Source organism: Macaca thibetana, chromosome 14 (assembly GCF_024542745.1).
Source record: "Macaca thibetana thibetana isolate TM-01 chromosome 14, ASM2454274v1, whole genome shotgun sequence".
Taxonomy (NCBI): domain Eukaryota; kingdom Metazoa; phylum Chordata; class Mammalia; order Primates; family Cercopithecidae; genus Macaca; species Macaca thibetana.
The window spans coordinates 4,449,940-4,471,525 of record NC_065591.1 but is presented as its reverse complement, the minus strand read 5'-3'; the positions used below and the strand labels follow the sequence as shown (position 1 = coordinate 4,471,525).

The 21,586-nt window shown below is 54.6% G+C and overlaps 1 protein-coding gene across 2 annotated transcripts in view; it reads left to right on the top strand.

Annotated features, from left to right (window-relative positions):
- ANO1 (anoctamin 1) overlaps window positions 1-21,586 on the top strand; it is a 203,415-nt gene that overhangs the window by 150,315 nt on the left and 31,514 nt on the right. Inside the window, exons 14-21 of one of the 2 annotated variants that reach the window (XM_050758122.1) lie at window positions 5,978-6,060; window positions 9,304-9,375; window positions 11,803-11,880; window positions 12,848-12,922; window positions 17,375-17,576; window positions 17,837-17,948; window positions 19,104-19,161; window positions 21,332-21,432. In XM_050758122.1, coding sequence (XP_050614079.1) covers window positions 5,978-6,060; window positions 9,304-9,375; window positions 11,803-11,880; window positions 12,848-12,922; window positions 17,375-17,576; window positions 17,837-17,948; window positions 19,104-19,161; window positions 21,332-21,432 — 781 coding nt within the window. The remainder of the gene's footprint in view (window positions 1-5,977; window positions 6,061-9,303; window positions 9,376-11,802; window positions 11,881-12,847; window positions 12,923-17,374; window positions 17,577-17,836; window positions 17,949-19,103; window positions 19,162-21,331; window positions 21,433-21,586) is intronic. The other variant, XM_050758123.1, reaches the window with a different exon arrangement.

The following is a 21,586-nucleotide window of genomic DNA, read 5'->3' as shown; positions in this document are numbered from 1 at the left end:
CTTGTTCAGAATGCAGATTCCGGGGACCCTGGGTGACTCTGAGGTCAGACAACTGCATTTTAACAAGCTCCCTGGGGAGATTCAGGAACACTCCAGATTCCCAGACCCACACTGAGAAATCCTGGAGGAAATGAACAGATTTCCCCCTGCCATAGGTAACCACACATGTGTGTGTCCCTCCAGCCCATTCTCCTGTGGTTCCTCCAAGATGTGGCAGGCGCACATTAACACATAAGGAGAATCTACGCCCATCATTCTATCATTCGCTTTTTGTAAACTGCATTGAAATTCACACAACATAAAATTAACCATTTTAGGTGCACAGTTCAGTGGCATTTAGCATGTGTTATGCATCCACACCTCTATCTAATTCCAGAACATTTTGATGACCTCAAAGGGAAACCCTGTCCCCATGAAGTAATCGGTCCCCCTTTCCCCCAACCCCAGCCCCTGGCAACTACCAATCTGCTTTCTGTCTCTGTGGATTTACCTATAAATATTCTATTTTATACAAATGGGGCGATACAAAATGTAGCTTCTGTCCTGTGCTGCGCCTCTAAAGGGGACACATGGAGATCCCCGCGACCAAGCTGGGCTGTAAGAGCGGTCCTCTGTCAAACCCTTACAGAGATGCGGGCCCCACCCTGAGCACCGCTTGTGGATGAAGTCAGGGACACTATGATAGACCCTCTCAGGCAGGCACTGGTAACAAGCCCATTTCTCAGAGACTGAGGTTGGCAGCAGTGTGGTCAGCTGCCCACGTTCATCCCGATGAGATCCCACGTAGACCTAGAGTCTTTCGCTCACCTGCTGCCTCTGTGGTGGAGTTTGGACGCCTCTGTGAGGAGTTTGTGTGTCTCTGTGCTGTGAAAATCAATGTGGGAAGGTACCATAGCCCAACCACCTGCTCCCGTCCGGCCTGGCTTCTCGCTCGCTGCCACCCTCTGTGCTGTGTGCTGTGGTGACTCCTGGGCTCCAGATTTCAGGGGGATGGGCTTGTCCCTTTGACCACCTTGTAAGGCTGCCGCACTCAAGGCCGTTTCTTCATTGTACACTCATGGGTGGGAAGCCCCGTCCCTGATGCCAGTTGATCTGGGCATCAGAAGGCCTGGGTCCAGGTTTCTGCCCTTACTTGATGAGTCCACTGACGTCTCAGAACCTCATCTATGTGTCTATAAAATGGAGTGCGTCATCCCTGCGTGGAGGGGGCCGGGGCAGGATCCAAGGGGATCAGGCGTGGGAAAGCACCGTGCCCAGCACCTGGCGGCAGCTGGGTATTATACAACATTTGTATGAGGTGGTTGGCACATTGGCAAGGAGGACCAGGATTGGGGGCCTCAGAGGGCAGGAATCGGAACTCGTGTGGGTGAGGAGGGAGGACTCGGGAGCAGGAGAATTGCTTGCAGAAGAGGGTGCTCAGGGTCCCTGCTGCCTTCGCTTACCCCGCTAGAAGGTGGTTCTTCATACTGCTCACAATACCAGCTTTGAGGACCGGCCACCAGGTGCAGCACGAGTCTTCACATCTCCTTTCCTGCGGGCGAAGCCTAGACTCTACAGCTCCACCCCGACACTCAGTGCCCACAAAAGCCAGACAATAGGGCATGGTGGGGTCTGTGGCCAAGTGGAAACGCATACCCAAGTTTTGACAAAGGAATGATCATTGCTCAGCCGCAGCCTTCTGCTGCCAATGCTTCTGGCTTTTAAAGGAGAAGCAGGAAAGGCATAATTTTTATGTCAAATGTCTATATTTTTTAAACGTGTCTGAGCCAAACAAGCCACGTCTTTGTATCATCTCCACCCTCCACCCCACCCCCAGCCACCAGGTTACATTCTAGGCTCCAGTCTGGGTCCTGGTCAATCTACAGACAAGACACCTCCAGGACAGGGCCTCTGCTTCTGTCTGAAGACACAGTACAAATTTTAGAGCAAGAATACCATGGTTCAATACCAGGTGCGGTGGCTCACAACTGTAATCCCAGCACTTTGGGAGGCCAAGGCAGGCAGATCATTTGAGGCCAGGAGTTCAAGATCAGCCTGGCCAACATGGTGAAACCTTGTCTCTACTAAAAATACAAAAATTAGCCAGGCGTGGTGGCATGCACCTGTAGTCCCAGCTACTTGGGAGGCTGAGGCAGGAAAAGTACTTGAACTCAGGAGGCAGAAGTTGCAGTGAGCTGAGATCACACCACTGCACTCCAGCCTGAGCGACAGACAGAGACTCCATCTCAAAAAAAAAAAAAAAAATACCAGGGTTCAATACCATCTACCAAGCTCTGTGACCTTAGGCAAGTTGGTTAACCTCTCTGTGCCCCCATTTCCTCATCCATAGATGGTACACTTTAATAATCAGACTTGTGGCAACTACAGCTATTGTTTCCTTAAGGAAAGTTAAATATCTGCACAGAGAGTTGCTCCAGTATCGTGGTTCCGAAGACTCGAGTCCGAGAGAATGAGGTTCAAATGCAATGGCTGCTGCTCCCCTGCAGCTGACCCTGGACACAGCACTCTGAATCTCAGTTTTGTAAATGGTTTCCACTTTGTCAGTCTGTGAATGGGAATCATCCTGCCTGCCTGTGGTCATTATGAAGATGAGATTAACTGATGTCTGTAAAATGTGAGTGCACGGATACGTCCTCATTAACTGGTGACTGTTGATACGCTGCAAGCTGGCGAGTGCAGAGAGGGCGAGCCGGGGTGGCAGTGGGGTGAGTGTCATAACGGAGGCCAAGTCCGGGAAAGAGGAGGAGCTGGGGAGGCCGGGACAGGGAAGGTGCATGAGTCACGGTTCTCTGGAAGGACAGAACTAACAGGATATTGTACGCATGAAAGGGAGTTGATTCAGGAGAATCGACGACTCACACGATCACAAGGTCAAGCCTCACAATAGGCCGTCTGCAAGTAGAGGAGAAGGGAAGCCAGCAGTGGATCAGTCTGAGTCCCAAACCCTCGAAAGTAGGAAAGCCGGCAGTGCAGCCTTCGGTCTGTGGCCAAAGGCCTGAGAGCCCCTGACAAACCGCTGTTGTAAGTCCAAGAGTCCAAAAGCTGAAGAACTCAGAGTCTGATGTTCCAGGGCAGGAAGCATCCAGCACGGGAGAAAGATGAAGGCCGGAAGACTGAGCGAGTCTGCGCTTCCACATTCTCCTGCCTGCTTTTTCTAGCCGTGCTGGCAGCAGAGGGGATGGTGCCCACCCAGGTTAAGGGTGGGTCTGCCTCTCCCCCCTACACTGACTCAAACGTTAATCTCCTATAGCAACACCCTCACAGACACACCCAGAAACAATACTTTGCATCCTTCCATCCCATCAAGTTGACACTCAGTACTAACCATCGTGGCAGGTAAACAGGCCAACTCTGCAGGTGTGCGTGGAGCCAGCCTTCCTGGGCAGTGCTCAGCCCCAAAAAAGCGTCGTAAAAGGGCGTTGTTACCCTGGGTGGGCAGAGGAGGACAGAGAGAGGCAGCTTTCACAGCCCAGTGGAGGAGCGGCTGGGGGCCTTGCAGACCAGGCAGAGACCGGGAAACGGCTGTCCTCCTCCACCGCTCCACAGCAGCTGCAGGGGCCAAAGGACATCTTCAAAGAGGCAGAGACCTCCCCGCATTGCCTCCTGGGGAGGGTGCCCACCGCAGACAGGCCACTCCCACTGTCTGCCTCCTGAGAGTCAGGGGCCCCCGGGGGTTGGGGGCCTCCTCCTGGGCCCCCGTGGCCCCCCTCACCTGCCGCAGCCATGGCACTCAGTGCGTGTCTGCTGAGTGGCTGGGTTTCCGGCAGGTGTTTCAGCGATAGCCGTTCCCTCGCCTGCTCAGCTCTGCATCTTGGGAAGCCACGTTCCCCAGGCTCCCTAGCTCTCCCTCTTCCTAGTAGGTTCAGCCAGTGGGAAGTCCTTTTGGGAAATCAGAAGGCGGGAGGGAGGGAGCAGCCGAGATATTGCTCCCCATCTCCCTCCACTTCCTGGGACATCCCCAGCAATGACTGTGTCTTCTCCAGGCTCTGACTTCCTCCGGGGAAGCGCTTCCTCCGTGATCCCAGCTTCTTCTGGGCAGCTCCAATTTCTGGCTCCAGCATGGGCGCTGAGCACATCCTACTGTCCTGCCATCCTGAAACGGATGCCAGCTCCTGCTGTGGGTCATCTCTGGGTGGTCCCACCATCCCCCATGTGGCTTCTCAGCTTTTCCATTGCCCGTTCGAGCAAGTCCCAGGATTACATTACCCTGCTGTGAAAGACCTGGGTAGGGGGGTCCTATTTCCAGGCTGGGCCAGTTGATAGAGTTGCCATCCTAGACAAACCGGTGCATGCTCGGAAGCCCCATTCACACCTCGCCTTAATGGGAATGGGGTGTGTTATGCATAGACTCACGTCCTCTGAAACAGGTTCACACTCATGACTTCCGTTCTTTCCTGCCACACGTCGCCTTCAGTTAAGGGCCACATTTGTGAATTCACTCTGCACGTTCACCGTCACACAGCCCATTTTACTTGCACATCAGTGCTGCTGCTTCTCGGATAAGCCATTTGATCCCTCTGAGCCTCAGTTTCCCCCTCTGTAAAATGGAGAGGATGGGAATAGTGCCTACCTCCTATGATCACTGTGAGGCTTCAATAACACTGATGCTTCCTCACTGATACTCCAAGTCTGATTATTAGAAGGCACCATTTTACAGATGAGGAAACAGAGGCACAGAGAGGCTAAATAACTTGCCAAAGGTCACAGAGCTCAGTGGCTGGTATTGAACTCCGGTAGTATCGCCTGAAAATTTGTACTAAGCATCTTCAGACAAATGCAAGGGGCCTGTCCTGGAGAGGTCTGTAGATCGACCAGCTCCCAACAGTGCCTGGCGTGGAACAGCTCGAGAATCGTGAGCTCTGAGGAACTCTGTGGCCTTCCTGTTACTCTGCCCCTCAGCCTCTGCAGATTTTCTTTTGTAGGGAGAAGCGATCAGGATAAACACTTCGGCCAGGGGCATCTCCTTTTGCAAGCTGTGTGCTCACAGAAGTCAGTCATTCAGTGCCTACTCAAGCACCTGTCTGTCCCAGGCACCTCTGGGAACTGGGAACCCAGGGGAACGAGGCCCCATCCCTGCCCCACACACAAGTCATGGGACGGGGATCCTGATGGAAGGCAGCACTGACACCATAGGCAAGACAGACGCAGGCTGAGGAAGGTCCCGAGAGGAGCTGGGTTTTTCTCACACTGAGGGGGATGATCAGTGGCTTCCTGGAGGAGGCGGCATTTGAACCATGCTTTATCTGTTGGGAATATGAAGCCGAATGCAGCAGCCGCCAGTGCAGTTCAGCAGGCAGACTCCTGGGGTGGTTTGAAGCCCGAGTAAGTGAGTGGCCTGGGCTCACCCCTCGTTCCTCCTGACCTCCAAAGCGGGTTCCCCAAGAGCAATGGGGCAGGATGGTTGAGACACGGGCTCTGGGACCAGGCTGCCCACCCCTCACTGACTAGCTGGGTAACCTCGGTTGGGACTTGAGTGTCCCTTGCCTCAGTTTCCTCATCTGTAAAAAGGGAGAATGACGGTTCCTGCCCCACAGGATTGGTGGGAGGGCTGAACACATGAATTCAGATAAAGTTCTCAGCCCAGTACATCACGCTCGCTCACCAAACACCAATAAAAAAGAAAAGAATGCCTTGGCTGGGCGCGGTGGTTCACACCTGTAATCCCAGCACTTTGGGAGGCCAAGGCAGGTGGATCACCTGAGGTCAGGAGCTTGAGACCAGCCTGGCCAACATGGTGAAACCCTGTCTCTACTAAAAATACAAAAATTAGCTGGGTGTGGTGGCTCATGCCTATAATCCCAGCTACTCAGGAGACTCAGGCAGGAGGAGAATTGCTTAAACCCGGGAGGCGAGATTGCAGTGGGCCGAGATCACGCCATTGCACTCCAGCCTGGGCAACAAGAGCAAAATTCTGTCTCAAAAAAAAAAGAAAATGCCTTTATTTCATCGGAGATTCTGGTTTTGCCCCTGCCCGCAGCTGCCACCTTCATGGAGCACTGGAAGCGGAAACAGATGCGGCTCAACTACCGCTGGGACCTCACGGGCTTCGAGGAGGAGGAGGTCAGTGGGTTTGGCGCCTTGCACGTCACGCCCTTCCCCTACATTCCCCCTGCCCCAGGACCTCCTTGGGACTTACACGGAGGCCCAAGGTCAGAAAGCGCTCCTGGTCCAAGCTGAGGCAAGGCCGCCCCCCCCCGCCGCCCCCCGCCCGCCTCGCCGCTCATCACCCTGGCGTTCCGAACGCCCTCCGTGGCCAGAGTGACCATTCCCTGTCCGCTGAAGTGTTCTCATCCCCATGCTCACGTGGACACGCCAGCCACCAACGTGGTCTCAGGCGCATGCCAGGGCTCACCACACTGACCTCATCACGTCTGGGGGCTGCCCGGGCTGTCAGCACCACCCATGGAGGTGGAGAGGGAATGGACACTGTCCATGGGTCTCCCAAGGTGGCCATGAGCATCTGTCTCCCCGGGTGCCAAGCCCGCATTCCCTGGGGCCAGCTCTGTGCCTGCAGCCGGGCGTGGCTGACAAGAGGGAACGGATCCTTGACTAACGTAGAGGGAAAGCCAGTGTCTGGCATCTTCATGCTCCAGAGAGAGGGACATTCAGTATTACGTGGCCCCTGGGATGCCGGGTGAACTGTACTCACAGGGATCCCAAGTCCAGCAGGAATTCCCTTCAGGGTAAGTGGAAATGAAAAGGAGTAACAGTCCCCACAATTAGCCTTGGTGCACAACAGAGGCGACCTCATGCACACGCTGTAAGGTGCAACCACGCTGACCACTATTTAATGTTATAAAACATGCTCCCCACTTTTTGGGAGACAGGGTCCCCCTCTGTCACCTAAGCTGCAGTGCAATGGCATGATCATAGCTCACTGCAGCCTTGACCTCCCGGGCTCAAGCCCTCCTCCCATTTCAGCCTCCCAAGTAGCTGGGGCCACGGGCACACACGACCACGCCTGGCAAATTGTTTAATTTTTTGTAAGAGTCAGGGTCTTGCTATGTTGCCCAGGCTACACATGCTCCTTTTAAAAAGAGAAACTTTTCATGCATTTTTATTGTAATGTGGACATTTCTTTTAAAAGATATTTTTCTTTTAAAGGATTTTTTTCTTTAAAAACTTTTTCTTAACTTTTCTGTTGTATTTTCTCACACAATCTGCTCCCTCTCACACTGAACCCATGGGCCACTCTTCAGCCAAATGCGCCAGCTTCGGGCTGACAATATTGTCAACAGACAAGGGGACCAGAGTTTTCTGGGAGAGGCACGGCAGCTCAGAGGGTACAAGACAGGCCTCTGCGGCCAGGCTGCCAGAGTTCCATGCAGATTCGGCAGCAGCCTTGCTGCGTGACCCCAGGCAGATTGCTTAACATCTCTGTACCTCAGTGTCCTCACTTGATGGCATTTGTAGGGTCTCAATGGGTCAATAGATATAAAGCACTTAGAACCTGACCCAGCACACAGTGCCCCGTAAATGGCTGCCCAGCTTGTGGCCACTGGGCCACACCTTTACCTGCCCAGATAACAGCCTCCACCTTCTTCCTCAGCCGGTCTCATTATCCTGTCCACAAATGACTAGGCGGAGATCAACGCAACCTGTTCACGGCACACAGCTCTGCAGGGCAGACCCGGGACACAGCCAGAGCCCTGTCCGTGGCGGGGGCTCTCTGGGTGTTCTCTTCCTTGCCGTTTCAATTAGAAAGATTCAGATAGAAGAAAAAAAAAGCAGTCGCTGTCTTGTTCAGGAGTCAGTTTCAAATGTCCTTTCTGTGATGTCCCTGTGGCTGGGGACAGTTGGCAGTGAGCTCCAGTCCCCTTTGCTCAACCCCTTGGGGTCCCATTCCCTGATCTCCTGACCCCGATGGTTTGGGATCTTGATTTTGGGGGTGACAACCGAAGTCACTGGGCACACACAGTGCCAAGGGGCCTGAATGAATTTCCCACAGTGAGCCACTCGCACCCCCCAGCAGCTGGTCAGGGCCTCCTTTGGGAGTAATAACTACAGGCGAACGGGGCCTCCCCTCCATATAGCCTGAACCCCGGACTTCGGTACTGAAGCAGGACACTTGTGTCCCATCATGTGGCCCATGTATGCCTTAGCTGAGTCTGAGACATTTCAGTCCGGCACTGAAATTTGGAAATTTGGGGAATTTCCAAAACCATGGGAAAGGCCACAGCTACAAAGGCCACAGCCCATAGTCACCCTCAAGCAGCAGTGAACCTTAAAGGAACCCAGGATCACCCACCCATCCCAGCTCACCTGCATCTTTTACCTTCATCCTAGTTCTGAAGAAAGTTGTCTTTAGGGCCGGGCGCGGTGGCTCACGCCTGTAACCCCAGCACTTTGGGAGGCCGAGGAGGGCAGATCACGAGGTCAGGAGATCAAGACCATCCTGGCTAACATGGTGAAACCCCGTCTCTACTAAAAATACAAAAAATTAGCTGGGTGTGGTGGTGGGCGCCTGTCATTCCAGCTACTCGGGAGGCTGAGGCAGGAGAATCACTTGAACCCAGGAGGCAGAGCTTGCAGTGAGCCAAGATCATGCCATTGCACTCCAGCCTGGGCAATAGAGCAAGACTCCATCTCAAAAAAAAAGAAAGTTGTCTTTAGTGGACAGGTCCTATTTCTAAAATAACAACCTAAATAATGACATCTTTGTGTTTTTGTTTTTACTTTTCTGGTTCCCTGAAGGAGGCTGTCAAGGTTTGGAATTTTTTGTCGCTCCTCTATCTTCCCACGGCCTGTCTCCCTGGGAGAGGGACCTTCTCTTGCACCTAATCTATTTCTACCATGCAGTTCCCGCAGTTTCTCCACGCAGGCGGGGTCTCTGCTTTCTCTCTACCTCCGGTCTCTCCTAACCCATTCTTCCCTTCCAGCACCCTTCGCTGACCTGCTCTGAGCTCCCCAAGGCCTGGCACCTCTGGGCTGCCCGCGCTTGCCGACACGTACTGCATCTCTTCCGACCCCCACAGCTCCTCCGTAGAATGTTCTAAGGGCCAGTTCATGGCTGGGTGTTCACTGCAGCCTGGTACAGGTTTCTCCACCTCTAGGAGGACACAGAGGCCAGACTCGGTGGCCCTCTCAATGGGCTGGGGTTCCCCACAAGCGGGATAATCCTGGGTCACTATCCAGACGACAGACGGGGGGATTACATTGGAAATATTCTCAGCAGCCAACTATGAACTGGACCCAAAGGGTGCCCGAGGCTAATCCATGGACTGATTTGCCAAGTATGCTGACGCTGAGAAGCTCAGACTCACAATTAACAAGGCCTCCGTCTTGACTTGGTTTCATTCATAGGATCATCCCAGAGCTGAATATGAAGCCAGAGTCTTGGAGAAGTCTCTGAAGAAAGAGTACAAAAACAAAGAGGTATGGTGGCCACTGAGGGTTAACTTTCCCAGCAATAAAACACTGTGTTCATCAACAATGTAGACCTGGGATCAGCCCAGATAACAAAGATTGTAGGCAGTGTAACCCCGTGTTACAGCTGCTCAATTCTGCCATGGTAGCATCAAAAGGAGCCATAGACAGTAGGTAAACACATGGGCCTGTGTTCCACAAACTGTGTTCCAATAAAACTTTATTTGCAAAAACAGACAGGGGGCCAGATTTGGCCGAAGGGCTATAGTTCATCAAACCTCCTCTAGATCTCTGTCTTGATGTATCCTGAGGGTGATCTCAAATTTCAGCAAGCATTTCAACCACAAGAACCATGTGGCTTTGAGGCTTCAAAGTTTTTTCACAGTACACCCCTCCTGTTCTATGTCAAACAACGAAACAGAAGCCTTTGCCAAACCAGCACCCCTGAGCAAATGGCCAGTTCCTTGTTTCACTCAGACTGTGAGAATGAGGGTGAGACATGTTTTGCAATGTTTTTGAGGTCATCATCTTTTTATAATAATTGCTCTTCTTTTTCCCCAAACGTCTCATTCAAATTAAGTCGTATGTGCAGCCAGGATTCTCGAAGACCTCCAGAGGTGCTTGCCAGCTTTGTTTGTTTGTTTGTTTGTTTGTTCATTTGTTTGTTTGTTAAGACAGAGTCTCTCTCTGTCGCTCAGGCTGGAGTGCATGGCGTGATCTCGGCTCACTGGTCCCCCCGCCTCCCGGGTTCAAGTAATTCTCATGCCTCAACCTCCCGGGTAGCTGGGACTACAGGCGTGCACCACCGTGCCCAGCTAATTTTTTGTGTTTCACTGTGTTGCCCAGGCTGGTCTCGAACTCCTGACCCCAAGAGATCTGCTTGCCTTGGCCTCCCAAAGTGCTGGGATTACAGACGTGAGCCACGGTGCCCAGCCAAGTTTTTTTAATGGTGTTTTTCACATGATATGGGACAAGCAGGCATGGAGTTCCTGGCCTTGTCAGCCTCTAACGGAGGCTGGAGATGCCTGCACTGAGGGATGAGGGCAGTCGAGGGAGCTCTCACAGGTCCCGACCTTGTGTCATATCTACATTTTCAGCTTTGGGGACCGATCAAGACAAACCCCTGGGTTTGTCTTTCCTTGTCGATGTGTCAGGGGATAGTGCTCCACAGGTTCAAAGTGGTCAGGGGTTGCAGTTGCCAAAATCCCATCTGGAGGGTAAAGTGGGTGCTCTAGAAAGCCTCCTCCCAAGGCCCAGCTCTTCAAACACAATGAGAATTTGGGGTACAGCTCGGTCCTCCTATAGCCAGGAAGGACGTCTTTTTAAACACCCCTGAGGATCTGAGCAGGACTCAAAGGTGTGCAGAATACAACCATAAAAGCAGGAGTTATCGCCCTAAAATAGACTGTCTGTCTGACTTAACTCATCGGACATGCACGCCGGGTGCCAGCTGCCCTCTGAACTGGCCCTTCAGGCCCTCTGCCCCTCATTCCCTCCTGGGAAAGCAAAAGGCCTGGATGCCACCATCTCTAGGGCCCTGCAGGCGTCCGGCGTGTTTTCAGGGCAGCGTCCCGGCCCCCAAGCCTGGGTGGAAATGTCAGTGTGTGGCCCCCAAGAGAGCCCACCCTGTAGCTGTGTGGTCGCACCTCTTAGAGTGAGCATGGGTGGGTATTCCACTCCTTCCTGAGGGGGAGAAAAGGGCTTTGTGGCACACACTATGTCCATTTAAGGCAAGGGACCTAACCAAGCCACAACAGTGCATCTGGGCAACGGGGGCCGAAAGGAAGCCACCACTTGGAACAGGGTCCGTCTGCCTCTGTGGCCCGTGGCTTGCCTTCAGCCCACGCTCTCTGATCACATGAAAGCAACAGAGGCATGGGGGTTTATTTTTGCAGAGCTCAGAGGTACCCCCAGGCCCTGTCTGCTTCTGATGGGCCGTCCCCTTTATTTCCTCCTCCGTTCCATTTGGCTCCCAGCGGCTGCCCTCTGGTTTTGATTTCCCTCCAGCTATGGCACTGAATTCATTTATGAATTCATTTGTGAAAAGAGGCCCACCACCTAATTGGCACATGAGCTTGGGCTTCTGGGTGCGGCTTCCTTCCTGCTGTCATAAGATGCTGGTGTTGGCCGCTACCTCCCGCTGGAATCCAGCTGCCCTCTGCGAGGTGGGGCGTGACGCGGTCCAGTGGAGGGTGCCTACTGGAGTCCCTCCTGTCCACCACTTGGTTACAGATGTTCTTTCCCAACGTGGGTCTCTGCCATCTCTTATCTGTTTAAAATGCCCAGAACCCAAGTCAGCCTTGGCAGTGAGCTTACGGCTGGCACCGGGAGGGGCCAGCCTGCTGCCGAGATGGGGACGGTTCCCTGGGCCCCGCGGTCTGCGGCCCACCTCCCGCTTCACCGCACGGTGCTCTCTTTCCCCCCACCCGCCCTCAGAAGCGCCGGCATATCCCAGAGGAGTCAACAAACAAATGGAAGCAGAGGGTTAAGACAGCCATGGCGGGGGTGAAATTGGTACTTTTCTATTTTGCGGGCAACGCGCGTCTTGACTGTTTGCAGGCAATCAAAGTCGATTGTGTTTTTCTTCAACAAACTGTTGTTTTTTTGTTTTTTTTTTTTTAACATTCACATCCATGTTTCTCTGTCTTCCTTCGGCACCCAGCGAGCCCGGCGTGTTGCGATGGCACTGCATGGCTGTGGTGGGTCTGCGGTGGCGGGGGCGGGGGGCTCTGGCTTGATTTGGAGCTCGTGAAACGTGCTTGTCACAATTGCCTGCAAGCGATTCTTGGTCTTCTCGTTAACACGCATGCCACCCACCCCTGGAATGAGTGGCCTCCGGTGTCGCGCCCCTGTCCGCATTCCGTGACCTAATACATGCATTTTCCCATGGAAGAAATCCACCTCCATTTGAAACGTCCCGGGTTAGTGATGAGCTTCTACCTAGGGTTTCTCCAGACCAAGCCAACCTTGGGTGCTGAGTGCCTTCAGGCCATGTGTCACCACAGACGACGTTTGAACTTGTAGTGCTAGCTGCTTGTTTCAACTTGCTCCACAAAGGAAAAATAACTATTATGGTCTGGGTGGCACTGGGAAAACATCTTCCATCTTCTAGACTTAGAAGTGAGACTTTTAGCTGAAGACATGGACTCCAGGTCCAAGTTTCTCCCAGACGTGGATCCAACAGTCTTTAGAAAGGCAGCTGGCATTACAATGCCCTGTACACAGAGGAATCACAGTATTTAACGGCTCTTAGTCCCGTTATCCTGTGACATAGGTGATAAACCCCCAAATGCTTCTTGGAACCCTATGTGTTTGCCCTGGCTCATCACCTGTGGGCATTTTTGAAGGCTTTTCTGAGTATTTCTGTTGTTCAAGTTGTCCCTGGGCCCACGCACACACACACACACACCCCCACGCTGACACACAGACATGTCTCATCGTGATGGTTCCAGCCAGTGACGGGCATCGTTTTGTGTTGTAGACTGACAAAGTGAAGCTGACCTGGAGAGATCGGTTCCCAGCCTACCTCACCAACTTGGTCTCCATCATCTTCATGGTAAGTTCCAGAAGGTTAAGGCCAGAGGAGGTCAGGGGAAACCGCAAGGAAGTGATTGGCATCAGCTGGGCGTGGTGGTTCACACCTGTAATCCCAACACTTTGGGAGGCCGAGGCAGGCGGATCACTTGACGTCAGGAGTTCGAGACCAGCCTGGCCAATATGGTGAAACTCCGTCTCTGCTAAAAATACAAAAATTAGCTGGTGTCGTGGTTCATGCCTGTAGTCCCAGCTACTCAGGAGGCTGAGGCAGGAGAATCGCTTGAACCTTGGAGGCAGAAGTTGCAGTGAGTAGAGATCACGCCATTGCACTCCAGCCCGGGGGACAGAGCAAGACTCTGTCTCAAAAAAAAAAAAAAAGGAAGTGATTGGTGTCCTCCAAGACCTGATTCAGCCTTTCACATGGCAGTACCATTGGTCCCAGGGTGCACCGGCCCCATCTCCTCAGGGCAGTGGGTAGGTGGGGAAGACTCACCACTACCCCTGAAATGGGAAGAGACCAGGGTTCCAAAGTGACCCCCAGTGGGGGCTTCACATGCCAGCGGGTACATGAGATGATTTCAGTGGTCCCTGATACACAGCTTTCATTTTGAGAGACATGATTTTTTAAGTATCTAGTAATTCAAGCCTGGGATTCAAAGATACCATTTAAGAAGAAACTGAAGACTTTTTAAGAAAGCCATTAAATTGGCTGAGTGCAGTGGCTCACACCTGTATTCCCAGCACTTTGGGAGGCCGAGGCGGGCGGATCACAAGGTCAGGAGATCGAGACCACAGTGAAACCCCGTCTCTACTAAAAATACAAAAAAAAATTAGCCGGGGCGCGGTGGCGGGCGCCTGTAGTCCTAGCTACTCAGGAGGCTGAGGCAGGAGAATGGCGTGAACCCAGGAGGCGGAGCTTGCAGTGAGCCGAGATCGCGCCACTGCACTCCAGCCTGGGCAACAGTGTGAGACTCCGTCTCAAAAAAAAAAAAAAAAAGAAAGCCATTAAATTGGCTGAGTGCAGTGGCTCACACCTGTATTCCCAGCACTTTGGGAGGCTGAAGCAGGAGGATTGCTTGAGCTTAGGAGTTTGAGACCAGCCTGGGCCACATCGCAAAACCAAAAATACAAAAAGTAGCTGGCGTGGTGGTGTACGCCTGTGGTCCCAGCTATTCGGGAGGCTGTGGTGGGAGGATTGCTGGAGCCTGAGAAGTCGAGGCTGCAGTGAGCTGTGGTTGCATCACTGCATTCCGGCCTGGGCAATACAGCGGGACCCTGTCTCAAAAAAAAACTGTTTATTTTGTGACCAAACATGATTTGAGCCCTGATACAGGCATCAGCATTAAATTAAGTAAAACCAAATTTTAAAAAGTTTTTAAAAAGAAAACTATTAAATAAATAACACGCAGACAGGACACGATAGTGCTACTCAGGGGACCGCAAGTCTGTGACGCGGCTCGTGGGCAAACATCTTGTGGCTTTTAGGGGATTTCAATCCCAGGGATTTCAACCCCCAGTGGATTCGGCCTTGGCCGCATACTAGCTGTGTTTCCATCACCCAGCAAGGGCTCGGAGCCAGCTGTGGTCATGTTAGAAATGACCCTGCCCTTGTCCAGTCTGACAGCTTGAAGGCAGCGCCTCCTGCGGCCACCAAGCCCAGAGACCTGGTACTCGGAGACCCAGGTTGGCAGCTGTGCACTGAGGCCCTCACTGGAGTGTCTCATTCAGTCCTTGCCACTGGCCAGTCCTGGTACCATCCCTCTCCTGCTGACACAGAAACTAAAGCCGGAAGACTGCACCCTCTCCTCTGGTGCCAGCCAGAGGCGGTGGCCGTGGTCACCATGTAGTCACTGGCATATGCCTGCAGAAACCGGTGCCAGTTGAACTGCCTGCTCCAAGATCCATGCCATTCCGTAGGAACTTGGAGAGACAGAGGCAGGGAGCTGTTTTTGTTTTCTGGGTTGAGTGAGGGGCCAAGGGCCCCCTGATCGAGTCATGGAAGCAGCGGGAAGATCCAGTGTCCCCTCACGCTCTCAGGTACAGTAAGAGGGACCCCGGCCGACATAAAGAAGTCCAGAGCAGGGTGGTCTCAGCGGCGGGGCCTGCTCCTCCCCCTTACCTGGGGAAGGAGAGCCCCTCAGTGGGAGCTGGGGGCTGTTGTGCTCTCCAGTGACTTGGTGGGAGGGCACCTGGCCTCGTGTTGAGGGGATGTGTCCCCTCTGGCCAGGCGCCAGGCGAGGGGGCTGGGAGATAGCCGGAGGCTCCCCATCCCTCACCCAGCAGAGGCTAGCCTGAGGTTCAGCCACTCCCACTGCAGAAGCAACAGCATTGTCACAGAAGGGCCAGTGAGGGGCCGGGAAGGAGGTGGCCGTCTAGGGCTGGTCTGGTGGCCTCACGATGCCATCAGAGTCACTGGCTTCTCTGACCTTCTACTCACCTGTCCTAGGAGTAGGTCCCCTCTTGGTCACAACATGGCTGCTGCACCTCCAACATCACTTCCACTCTCCAGGCTGGAAGAAGGGGAAGGGCGGGGGAGAGATGGGCCAGGGGTGGCAGGCCCTGTCTGAAGGTGCTTTCGCAGAAGACCTGCCACACCTCTGCTTGCATCTCATTGGTCAGAACTGGTTCAGCCTCTGCAGGGAGGCTGAGGAATGAGCACGCACTGCCGTCTCAGCAAGGCAGGATGGTAGAGGAAAGACAGAGAGGACATTGGATAGGGAAGTAGCCGGCTCTTTTCCCAGCCTTGACATCCTGGTAAACCCGTCAAGGGCTTCATAGGGTTGAAGAGGACACGGCTTTGTCTTCAACTTGGGAGTTTCATTCAGTGAACAAACATTGGCTGAGCACCTAGGATGTGCCCCCTCATGCCCCTGGTCCTGGAGATGCAGGGGAGATGGACCAGGGAGACTGGAAGGGAGCCTGCCGCAGGGTGTGCCTGTTGTGGGCCCGACTGCCCCGTGGCAGGGCAGGGGACGTGCCTGCTGGGGTGGAGGGCCTCCCCCGCTGAGTCTCCCACAGGCCCGGTGCTCCACCTGCACCTCCGCATGCTGGCACGGGGACAGACGTCCTGGAGGCCTCTTGGCAGGACCGAGGGCTTTTCCAAGGAAAACCCTCGTTCCCCGGAACTGGCCAGGGAGGGGTCCCCACGCCTCGCAGCAGGGCTACTCCTTCGTCAGGGTGTGGTGAGGGCTGCAGGCGTTTTCCTGGACAGGGTGTGGTCACCATGTGTTACTAGCAGATGCCTGCAGAAGCCGGTGGTAATGGCCCAGAACGTGAAATGAGAGTTTTTCTAGGTTTCTGAAAGCTGCGGACTCCCTCTGGGGCAGACAGACCCATCCCACGCTGCAACTGGGAGACACAGAGGGCAGCCCCAGGCCTCCTGGGTCTGTCCTGGGAGCCACCCGTGACCGTGCTAGCAGGGACGGGACCTGCCCTCTGCACCGTTGCATGGGAGCAAATGTGCGATTTCCTGGAACGCGGGGACACAGGGTGACAAGACAGAGCCTGTGTCCTGTGGGTGGTTTCACGCCTAGGGGAGGAGCCTGACTTTGCTCTGTGCTTCTCCTACCCAGCCCTCGGTCCATCCGTCCTCAATGAGGGCTCAGAATGGGGCATCCACACCCCTGGGCAGGGCAGGGCAGGGCAGGGTGAGGGAGCCCAGACAGACAGACAGACAGACAGCAATGTGTGGAACAATCTTGTCATTGTAGCCAGCTCCCACCACGGTTTCTCAGGCAACCGCCAACCCAAGTTTTATGGAATGTTCTGGTCCCACGGTAGGTTTGGCAAGAGGAGGACCTCGCTCTGGTGGGGGAGCTGGAAGGGAGCTGCTGGCTGGGAGAAGGGACCCAAAGCAACTCCAGCCAGACCCAAAGCCCTGCCCCATCCCAGGCAGCACCCGCCTCCTTTACCAGGGGAGTCCCCAGGAGGTGGCTGTGAGGGAGGCACACCTCAGCCCTGCACACCATGTGAGGATGTCCCTGAGCTCACCATGGGTTGGGGGAGAAGCCCCTCCCAGCAGTCAGCCTGCTCTGGGAGAAGCCTCCCGCTCAATCAGCCTGCTCTGGGACCAGCCACTGGCCTGGTGGCCATACTGTGTCCTGGGCTCTGCTTGGGGACCGTGCTTGGGCTCCAGGAAGATGGTAGCGCAGAGATCTTGTGAACTGCAGGCTTGGGTAGACCGCCTGGTAAATCCCAGCTCCTGAGCTGGGTGACCTGGCCTGTCTACGTGATCTCTCTGAACCTCAGTGTCCTCTTCCTTGGAACAGAAACTAGCCCCTCGTCCATCTGTCTCTAGTTAATGCACAGAAAGTGCCTAGCATTTGGCAGGTGCTCAAGAAATATCAGTCCTTGTTTTGAAGCAGAAGAGCAGGAAGGTTGGGGGACAGCTGGGCTGAGGGAGTAGATGGGGCAGGCCCAGGAAGGTCCTGGGTGGGCCCCCAACCAAGAGTGCCCCTTCCCCCCCCTGCAGATTGCAGTGACTTTTGCCATCGTCCTTGGCGTCATCATCTACAGAATCTCCATGGCCGCCGCCTTGGCCATGAACTCCTCCCCCTCCGTGCGGTCCAACATCCGGGTCACAGTCACAGCTACTGCGGTCATCATCAACCTAGTGGTCATCATCCTCCTGGATGAGGTGTACGGCTGCATAGCCCGGTGGCTTACCAAGATCGGTGAGTGCCCACATTCCAGGTACCCATGGCCTGGACTCAGGCAGCCGGAGTCGCCTGCCTCTTGCTGTGCACCCTTGAGTTTGTTGCTTAACTTCTCTGGGCCCCAGCTCCCTGGCTCTGAACGGGGATCCTGATCACAGGCCCTGGCGCGCCTATGAGAGCCAACTGAGTGACGGTGTCAGTGGCCAGCCAGAGACTGGACCAGGCTGTTGGGGGCCATCCCAGCCACAGCCTCAGTATCATCCTACCCCTCCCTCTAGAGGTCCCGAAGACGGAGAAAAGCTTCGAGGAGAGGCTGATCTTCAAGGCTTTCCTGCTGAAGTTTGTGAACTCCTACACCCCCATCTTTTACGTGGCGTTCTTCAAAGGCCGGTAGGGACATCTTCAGCATTTTCCCTACCTCGCTTCTCCCAAGTCCAGGGGAGGGCTCTCCCTCCCCACAGGCGGGGGGCACCTGGAGCCCAAGACAGGGCAGACACTGTGGCACCTGCAGCCGATGAGGGTCAGGGAGAAGGCCTGGGCCCTGCTAAGGCTCCAGAGCGGCCGGACCCTGGGCAGCAGGGAGCCCAGGCAGTCGGGACCTCAGGCAGTGAGGATGGGGCAGTGAGGACCCGGGAGTGAGGACCCTGGGCAGTGAGGACCCCGGGCAGTGGGGACCCCGGGAAGTGAGGGGTAGGGAGGAGTCCACAGAGTGGGGACAAGGAGAGAGGAGGGCGTGGAAGTGCGGCTGCTGGCCACTTGAGCCCTCTTCACAGCTCCTGGTGGGGTGAAACCTGCCCCGCCTGGACCCTCTGGAGCCATCCCAGGCTGTGGTGGGGCCTGCGGCCCACCCACAATGATGCCCCCACCTCCACCGCCACTCCCGCAAGGGGCTGGCTGGTCTCATCTCAGAGCCCCCCAAAAGGCCGCCTCCTCCACATCATGTGATTCACCAGTGCCATGCCCGCCCTCCTGGCCCAGGTTCCCAGGGCCCTGCCAAGGGGTCCAGTCCTCGCCGAGTGCATCCAGGATGGAGCAGGCTCTCGGAAGCCTCCACACCCCACACCAGCCCCTAGAAGGCTGAGAGGCTGTCTATCCCCACCCAAGGTGGCCTTTGGCCACCACCTGCCCCAGCTGCCCGAGGTCCCCAGAGTGCTTCTGTGCCAGCTGTCCACGGACATCACTGTGCCAGCGGCACGTCCTGAGTCCCGGGGAAGCTAGCGCAGCAGCTTGCAGTCTTCAGACCACGGTGGTCTTTGCCTTAATGCCCCGCTGGGCCCCCTTCCCACTGCCTCTCAGTCTCATGACCTCTCACTGAAGAAGTTCCTTTTTCTGACCCATCTCTGGGTTTGGGAATCCAACCTTTGACCAGTGAAAACCACTGTGGTCATCTTTTAGCAGATGTGACCAGGCAGGGAGAGCCACCTGTAGATACCCTTGAGGCTGGGCCTGCAGGACTCACACGCCACACAGTCCCCACTTGGGGGTCTCTCCCGGAGCTGAGCTAGGGGCTCATCTTCTTTCTAATGACCTCCCCCATCGTTTCAGGTTTGTCGGACGCCCGGGCGACTACGTGTACATTTTCCGTTCCTTCCGAATGGAAGAGGTAACCGAAATTTTATTCGTTTCTGGTAGCCCCTTGTGTTTTGCTTACGATTTGTCTACACCGTGCTTGGGAGAAGCACTTGGGAGAAGCAGCCGCAGCATATTTGTTCAGCAAAGAACAGTGGTTTCTTTCCTTCCTGCTGGGAACTTTTCTGTTCCCCTGACGTGGTGGGGCGGGCTTTGATCTTATTTGGTGTGTTCATATAGAATCACCTAGAAGGGTAAACTCGCTATAGAGTTTATGAAAGAAAAGCAGGACATCTGGTTTTTCTTTTCATTTCTTTTTTTGTGAGACTGAATATTTCTCTTCTGGTTAAGATGAATGAATGAAGGCTGGGCGCAGTGGCTCATGCCTGTAATCTCAGCACTTTGGGAGGCCGAGACTGTTGGATCACCTGAGGTCAGGAGTTCGAGAGCAGCCTGGCCAACATGGTGAAACCCCATCTCTACTAAAAACACAAAAAATTAGCTGGGCGCATTGGTGTGTGCTTGTAATCCCAGCTACTCAAGAGGCTGAGGCATGAGAATCGCTTGAACCTGGAAGGTGGAGGTTGCAGTGAGCTGAGATTTCGCCACTACACTCCAACCTGGGTGACAGAGCAAGGCTCCATTTCAAAAAAAAAAAAGATGAATTAATGAGGACAAAACAGAACTTGGCTACCTTTGTTTGTTTGTTTTTTTAGCTAGACATTGAAATGCTTGTCTCTTTACCCTCAAACACCACGCTCGTGGCATTTCACTTCTGCCCAGCGATCCTGGCCACAGAAGGTCTGGTTGTGCCAGCCTGGTTCAGCCTCTGTCACGGCCCATGGACTTGCTCCACTGTCTGTTTCACAACCAGGGGCTCCATCAGACCAAGCCGGGGCTTCAGGGCCTATGAGTGGTTCTGGTCTCAACATTTCCAATCCACAGCGTAATTCAGCTTATCAGAAAATAAGAGGGTGGGTCTTCTTGATAAAGACCCTGTGAAACAAGGTATCGAGGATAGGGTGGACATCAGGTACAGGGTGATCTGGCTGTCTGGAGCGCAGCCTAGAGGTTCAACTACCTGAATGCAGGCCCCTGGGCAGCCCAAGACATGGGCCTCCTCCACAGTAATGGGCATCTGTGCCAAACTTATGAAATGCTCTTTCCTTTTTGTATCATCATCCCCTGTCACACTCGTCCCGGGTCAGAGAAGTCATATAATAAAGCAAATGGTGTAATTGCTTTTTCTGAAAGCATGGCTCTCCAAGACAGATGTGGGCATTTACTAGGTTTTATTTGGAATGCAGAACAAATTTGCTGTGCCTCAGGGGTCATCACGCATCCCTGGTGTTCCCTTTGCTTGGACAAGTTAAACTTCCAGCGCAGATAGGTTTCTGACTGTCGCCTGCTTGCGGGGTCCCTGGCCTAAGGTGGCACAGGCCCACTGCGTCAGGGGCATTAGGCCTTAGGGGTGACTTTCGCCTCCTGTGGAGCTTGCCTGCTGCATGCGCTCAGCCTGACATGGTGGTGCAGAGGCAGTGGATGGTGACTGGTGCATGGGACCAGCCAGTGGCACTGGGGAAAAGGAGGCGCCCTGAGGCCCTGCCCCACCCCTGCCTACTCCCTCCCAATGTGCTCCCAGCTCCCAGCCGCAGCCCCCAAGCCCAGCAGCCTGTAGGCGGGGTGTGCCAGTTTCCCGGGGCTGCCGCAACTCAATCCCACAGACTGGGCAGCTTCAAATAACAGAGATGGAGTCTCACAGTTCTGAAGGTTGGAAGTGCAGCATCCAGGTGTTAGCCAGGCTGTGTTCCCTTCAAGGGTTCTAGGGGAGGACCTGCCTTGCCTCTCCCAGCTTCTGGGGACTACAGAAGTTCTCATGGTTCCTTTACTCCGCCACTCCACCCTCTGCCTCCATCTTCACGCGGCCTCTTCCCTCTGTGCCCGCGTCTTCTCTTCTTCTGAGCACACCAGTCCTCGGATGGGCGCCCACCCTACCCCAGCATGAACACCCCCTGACCTGACTACATCTGCAAAGACCCTTTTTGCAAATAAGGCCACGTTCCCAGGTGGCGGGGATTAGAACCTGAGTGTCTTTTTTTGGAGGATGCAGGTCAACCCATGGCATGAGGGTGGGCCTCCTTGCAGGGCTGCGGTCCCTCTCCCGGTGTCCCTGTAGCGGGGCTGATGCTGCTCTCTGTCCACAGTGTGCGCCAGGAGGCTGCCTGATGGAGCTATGCATCCAGCTTAGCATCATCATGCTGGGGAAACAGCTGATCCAGAACAACCTGTTCGAGATTGGCATCCCGTGAGTGTGGCGGGTTAGAGTGACAGAGGCGAGACGGGCGGAGGGGTGTGTGGATGGCTCCTGCGGTGGTCTGGGTGGACGCAGGGCTTCAACCAAGATGCGGGCACCAGAAACAGGGAGAGAAGGAGGACACAGAGGGAAGATGAGGCAAAAG